The sequence below is a fragment of the Mycena indigotica genome (genome assembly GCF_014461135.1).
Source record: "Mycena indigotica strain 171206Taipei chromosome Unknown Mind.scaff0003, whole genome shotgun sequence".
Lineage (NCBI taxonomy): Eukaryota > Fungi > Basidiomycota > Agaricomycetes > Agaricales > Mycenaceae > Mycena > Mycena indigotica.
In genome coordinates, this window is record NW_023503002.1 from 1,173,626 (window position 1) to 1,179,718 (window position 6,093).

Here is a 6,093-nt window from a genome sequence, read left to right on the forward strand (position 1 = left end):
ACTTCGTCTCGCTCAGTCAGTATCACAGCTGTTACCACAAATGAGATTTGAATAAAATTGAGAATTGAGTTTTCTTGCATTCGGCCACGTGAGCGCAATCATCTTTGAATCATCTCCACATTTAACCCATGGCGACGGCGGCAGCGAAAGAAAGTTACTTCCACCCGTACTTCGACGATGCGACTGCGGATGTCCTGCTCCAGTCCTCTGAAGGCACACTATACCGTGTCCATAGCTTCATCTTGCGAAACACGTCCGGATTCTTTCGGACCATGCTCTCGCTTCCCCAGCCCATCCAAGACGATATCAAGCCCTCGAGGAAGCAGCAAGAAATACACACTGGCGATTCCGACAGCGTTATGGAGCGCGTTTTGCGAATGATGTGTGGCCTTGAAATTCCGCGTTGGGAGTCTTTTGACGAGTTCGAGGCTGTTCTGGAGCTCATTGAGAAATGGGACACTCCTGGTCCGTTATCCTTTGCACGCACTGCGCTGCCATCACCCATGTTCTCGGACGAGCCATTGCGAGTCTATATCCTTGCCACCCGATTCGGATGGCAAGAGGAGACTGCATCTGCGTTGGTCCAAACCCTGAAGTTGGACCTCCTAAGCGGAGAGTTCGACGCGATGCTATGTCGGCTCTCGTCAAGGAGCCTGCTGCAACTTGTTACCTTCCATGACCGATGCAAAGCCAGATTTCGGATGTCCCTCGATGGCACTGACCTGTTCGCTGCAGGGAATGAGGAGCCGCGAGAGTGTTCATGCGGAAAGCGACGCGACAACTACCCGTGGCGAATTCTGAAAGCCAAGGTCTTGTTTTGTCCGCTCCTTTACCGTTTGGCTCAACCTTTTGGTCCTAGATCATCTCGGAGTTCAATCGTCGACCTCTAGGGGACCGGATTCTCGTTGATATGGCAGGCTGGCCTGAATCTGCAGCATGCTGGCGAGCCAAATGCCACTGCGGCAACATGTACTACGACCAAGTATCGACCGTGGCAAATATCAAAGCCTGCATAACGGCCGCGTCCCAGAAAGCATCAGAAGGACTTTGACTGGACATAAGTGTGTACAAGCATTTGTATATGTAGCATCAATAATTCTTATCTGTCAAACCTTCTCTTGACCATCATGGTGTTCGCACTCCTTCCTTACACATCCGCACAAACCTCGCTTGAAAAAGCTTATACGGCTGGATAGCGTTCTCAAGGAGCGAGAAGGATGGCTTCAAGACGTAAGCTTCATTGGTCTACTAGCTCCACGCAACGATGGCGGCCATTTTTTCATGGAAACCCTTCGCCTACTTCGCCCTTTTCTTCGCCTTTACCCTTACTCCTCTCGTCACAATCGCTGGTCGCCGCCATCGTCGTCTTTTCTTCTTGTCCATTCTCCTTCTCACTGCAAAAGTCCAGTACGATGGCGAGTTGGGATACACAACCAACACAACTTGGTTTGCATGCCTTCTAATGGCGTCGGACTTTCTCCTCCTCGCCGATGTGCAACTCGAGCGAGAATTACATCGCCCAGAGGAGGGCAGTGGGAGACGATGGAAACAAGGGACTGGCTTTCTGGATGAAAAGACACTCCGGCAACGCTTCGTTTGGGCATTAGACCTACTCTTTACAAGCGGCAGAGGCGTTGGATGGGCCTATCAACCTCGCCACTTGCGACCACAGCTCCCAGATATTCCCAAATCCACCTTCCTCATTAGACGAACCCTCCTGCTACTGTTCATCTTCCTCACCCTCGACTTCGCCAATGCCCACCAGCACTCGAATCCGGTGTTTTGCGCAAGATTAGGGCTGGTGAACGCAGGCTGGCTATGGCGTCTCACCGGGACTGCTTGCTGGGCAGCTCTTGCCATGAGTGTTTTGTCAATCCCTCATCTATTACTCGGCATCGCTGCCGTTGGCTTCGATATATCTCGACCGCGGGACTGGCCACCATTATTCGGCAGGCTTGAAGATTTGACAAGTGTGCGGGCATTTTGGGCGTGAGTCTGCCTCTTAGTTCTTGTTAAATTTTCGCTCACCTAACATATTCTCCAGACGAGGCTGGCATCAATATCTCCGCCGGGTATGCAGAATCAATTTTCCAGATCCTCTGGTCATTCAACAATTACAGTCCCTTACCGCTCACGGACGGTACCTTGCCAATTCAGTCCTGAAACTCCCTCCCCGCTCCCTCTCAACTCGTTGCATAGTCATCTCCACCGCCTTTTTCCTCTCGGGACTCGTTCATCAACTCGGCGAGCGCGTCCCTCTCAAACGTGTTGGTTATGGTCCTGGCGGCGGGTCTCTCATGTTCTTCTCCCTCCAGCCACTTGCCATTGGTTCCGAAACGCTTGTTTCGCTTTATTTTCAACGCACATCACTGTCCCCGGCATGGCGCCGAGCCCTTGGAACAGCTTGGGTGGCTGCGTGGTTTGTGCTGACATTGCCGATAATGCAGGACCCGCTGTTGCGAACAGGTGAGATGGACCCGAAATTCCACACCAGTTTTGTCACGTGGGTCTTGGGAACGGGATGGGATTTGGAGCATTCGCGAATCTGCTTGTTCGAGTAGTTGAGATTGGGTATATACTATCACGCAAAACTGAGTACCCCGTATAAAAACTCTCAGCATGTAATCAAGTGGCAGATTCATTCGACTCGTCTGTCTCATCAGTGTCTTCGTTACTAGTATCAGTCGCCGGCCAAAACCTCCTTGGTTTGGGGGTATCTTCGTCTGATTCCTCGGTCGGTGTCGGAACTGGCGAGCGTGGCCACCACTCCTTGTCGTCATCCGGGAACTTGGGACTGGGCATGGAGAAGTCATGATGCCCACCCTCCGTTACCACATCCATGATCTCCATTTCCCACTTCTTCTTTCCTTCGCTAGGCTCGAACCGCCCCCGATCGAAATCAACGATAAACGCTTCCCCATCGGTGTCGATGAGTAAGTTTTCCGCTCGTATGTCGCAGTGTCTGACGCCGGCACGGTGCACGCTGGTCAGTATCTCGATAAATCGAGCTCTGCAGAGGGGTTTTAAAGAAGAATTTACGGTATAGGAACTAAACTCACCGTTGAACAGAGGTGATTACAGTCCTGGCCCTTTTTTTATCAGGTCGCAAGTCCCAGATAGTTTTGCCGCAGTTGTTCATGAGGAGCGCAATCGCGCCGCCCTCCAAGTCTTCGAAAAGGCCATACACTTGCGGCACACCTGTAACGCCATGTTCCGCCAGACGTTGGTAGATGGCATATTCGTGGCGCATCCGCACTTGCTGACGTTCCTGAAATGCGATTTTAAGGACGAGATTGTCGTGCGTGAGAGCGCTTCCAGCCTTCGTGACTACTCGTAGATTGGCACTATGGACAACGCCAGTAGCCCCATCACCAATCTGAGAGGTCAGGAGAAGTTCGAAGTACTCCTCAGGTTTGTAGGAGCGCTTGATTGGAGGCTTGTAATTTGGTTTTCGTTTCGTTGCATGCACAAGACACTGTGCAGCACGGATGAAGGAGGCCGGGGCGGGGGAGCAGTGAATGCCATACTGCAAAGTGAGAAACATCATGTCGCGCTGACTAGCGATGGCTATTGGTGGCTAAAACCCATACATGAGAATGGTTGTGGAAAAACCAATGTGAATCAGGTTACCAAAGGTTTCTCCCTCGTTTTTATAGACATCTTCTGTCGCTTTTTTGCTCGTGAGTCGGTTGGGTCTGGATTCCGCCTTTTTCGAGGGCTGCGTCGAATCGGTGCCGGGGTTCTTTTGGCTTCTTTGGCCCGTGCGATGGCATCTAGAGTCATTGCGGTATAAGTCCCAACCTGTAGCTGGATGTACCCCGGGTCTTTGCAGGCTGTCACGTCAAACACAGGAGATATAAAGAGCGTCTGCGTTTCACGATGACGAACACAGATGCGTTCGTAGTTGCCGCAATTGAAGACAATCAAACTTGAGTTGTTTTCCGTCGCACGAGCCCATGCCTTTCGTTGTTAGAGACGATGCAACATATTCGCTACGACGCTCACCAATTGCACCAATCCTTCAGCCGTGAGAGGTGAAGGAAGATGCGCTGTCGTGTGGGGTCTCCGACGAGCAGAGGGAACACTGCGAGGTTTTTCGTTGTGTGTGGTCTCAGATCGTCTGCTTTGGTTTCTGGGACGGAGATTTTTGTTCGACTGCTACTTCTTGCGTGAGGGATCGGACACAGTATTTGGGCGAGTTCTCACCTCGCTATCGATAAACGAAGCACTAGCAAGTAGCTTGTCGGGTATTGACCACGGCACAGAGGCGGCATCGCGAGGTCGAGTAAAAGTGCTTTCCGTCTGACTCGAATGTACCGTCCGACAGAGTTTATACGGAAACGAGGTTTCGGGAAAGTGATCTAAATCGGCCAGCAACCTCTCCGATTCCGGACAAAGCGACAGGTGAATCCACGTTCCCAGTTTAGGCCCGAATGCTGCTAATCGTTGCCAGTCGGAGAGCCGGTCGCCCAGGAGCTCAGCGTGTCCGGGAAAGAGGGTGATATTGCGGTCTTCTTTGTCTGTCAAAACATATAGACATGCATGCTCTTCCACACCGGTAGCAGCTAGTGTTCGATCAGCGGTTGTGAACCGAGCCCAACAAACGCTTGAACCCCAGTCTCTCGATTGAGGTATGAGAAGCTTGGAGGCAATAGCCGTGCATACCTCCCCAATCGATATGGAATAGTAATCCGCAATTGTGTCCGCGCCGGCAATCTCCCTTCGGGGGCGTGTTTGAAGGTGTGTTGAAAGCTCTGTCGTAGGAACCTCCCCAAGTTCATCGGCGGTGATACTGTCGACAAGTTTAGTAGCCGTTTGAGACAAATTTTCGACGAGAAACGGCAGCGACAACACGCGTTTTAAGATAAGCTCTCGGCGGAGGTGTTTATTATAGAAGTGGTGTGGAGGGAGAATGGGCGGTGGGGCACGAATTGCAGGATTGGTGGAGGCGTGAACCTGAGCAGGACTCCAAGAGAGCAGAGTTCCTAGTTCGCCCATAGTCGATATTTCCGGCGCTTCCGAACATGTCATGAGCAAAGGGTTAACGTGTGAACATGATGGAAAGTAATTGATCGCACGTGTAATGCCGCGTCAGGCTCGAGTCGGACTACGAGTAACTTAGCAGTTACTTGCCAGTGCTATCCAAACAAAGCAGACCGAATTCAAACAAGCATTAACAGTACTCATGTGACAACCAATCATCGATCTCCAGTTGAACAATAACAACAACAGCAACGGAGACAAGGGCAAGACAACCTTGTTCTTTTTGTTGATTGCCCCCATATAAGAGGCCCCGGGAAGCTCCACTCAAGGCTTGTCCGAAATTTGAGGTTTTTGAGGGCGGAAAATGGCGATTTCCTTGTCCGAATTTAAGGTTTTTCAGGCGGAAATTTTGAAATCCTTGTCCGGTTTTGAGGTTTTTCAGGCTTCTTTCTGGTCAGACTGGTCAGTTCATTCCTTGGTTCACTCGGCTCACAGGAAAATATTCTTAGATGAAGGCAGGCACAATGTAAACTGCGCCATCTGTGCCTATCATCGCAAAGTAAAGTCGAAATTCTGACCCAAGTATCGAATTTGGTTGGTGCCATTTTCCCACAAAATTTCCCCTTTTGGAAAGCACGTGATGACCCTTGTCCAATTTCAGGTTTTTGAGGCCCAAATCGTAAGGTTTTTGAGGCCAAAATTGCTGATTTTCTCGGACAAGGCTTTGGTGGAGCTTCCCGGGGCCTCATATAAGAAGGCGTGTTTTTGGCATGCTTGTAACTTCTACCCATCAAAGTTTGCTCTTACTGCGCTCAACCTCTGAATCAGGCCCACACATACAGATAAAATGTCTAGTCTCAGTGTTAACCTCAAGGATCTACTGCACAACTTTTTGTTGGCCAAAGCACCAGAGTTTTATCCTGATGCTCATCATACCAAATCAACTAGCACCCGGTCCCCAGGATTTTGGGACATACATCTGCACCCCGACCTTCAACTCAAACATGTCAAATACCTTCCAGGATTTACAGAGTCTCTGGTAGCAGTATCCTCAGAAGCTGCCTTGAAATTCCAGGTCTCTGCTGATAATGAACCCAAAGAGATTCCCAG

The 6,093-nt window shown here is 50.6% G+C and overlaps 3 protein-coding genes across 3 annotated transcripts; 2 read left to right on the forward strand and 1 right to left on the reverse strand.

Moving 5' to 3' along the window:
• Window positions 1-128: 128 nt before the first annotated feature.
• Window positions 129-1,051, forward strand: MIND_00306000 (BTB domain-containing protein; the record flags this gene model as incomplete). Its single annotated transcript, XM_037359919.1, has 2 exons — window positions 129-809; window positions 860-1,051. The coding sequence occupies 2 exons, from the start codon at window positions 129-131 to the stop codon at window positions 1,049-1,051; spliced, it is 873 nt and encodes a 290-aa protein (XP_037222804.1).
• Window positions 1,052-1,264: 213 nt separating this feature from the next.
• Window positions 1,265-2,561, forward strand: MIND_00306100 (BTB domain-containing protein; the record flags this gene model as incomplete). The annotated part of the gene is made up of 3 exons (XM_037359920.1): window positions 1,265-1,989; window positions 2,045-2,072; window positions 2,121-2,561. 3 exons carry the CDS (start codon window positions 1,265-1,267, stop codon window positions 2,559-2,561), a joined length of 1,194 nt encoding a protein of 397 aa, XP_037222805.1.
• Window positions 2,562-2,625: 64 nt separating this feature from the next.
• MIND_00306200 (Protein kinase domain-containing protein) lies at window positions 2,626-5,037 on the reverse strand (the record flags this gene model as incomplete). Its single annotated transcript, XM_037359921.1, has 5 exons — window positions 4,207-5,037; window positions 4,006-4,158; window positions 3,631-3,960; window positions 3,060-3,577; window positions 2,626-3,010 (listed from the first exon to the last, which is right to left on the reverse strand). The coding sequence occupies exons 1-5, from the start codon at window positions 5,029-5,031 to the stop codon at window positions 2,626-2,628; spliced, it is 2,211 nt and encodes a 736-aa protein (XP_037222806.1). The 5' UTR covers window positions 5,032-5,037.
• Window positions 5,038-6,093: the final 1,056 nt, after the last annotated feature.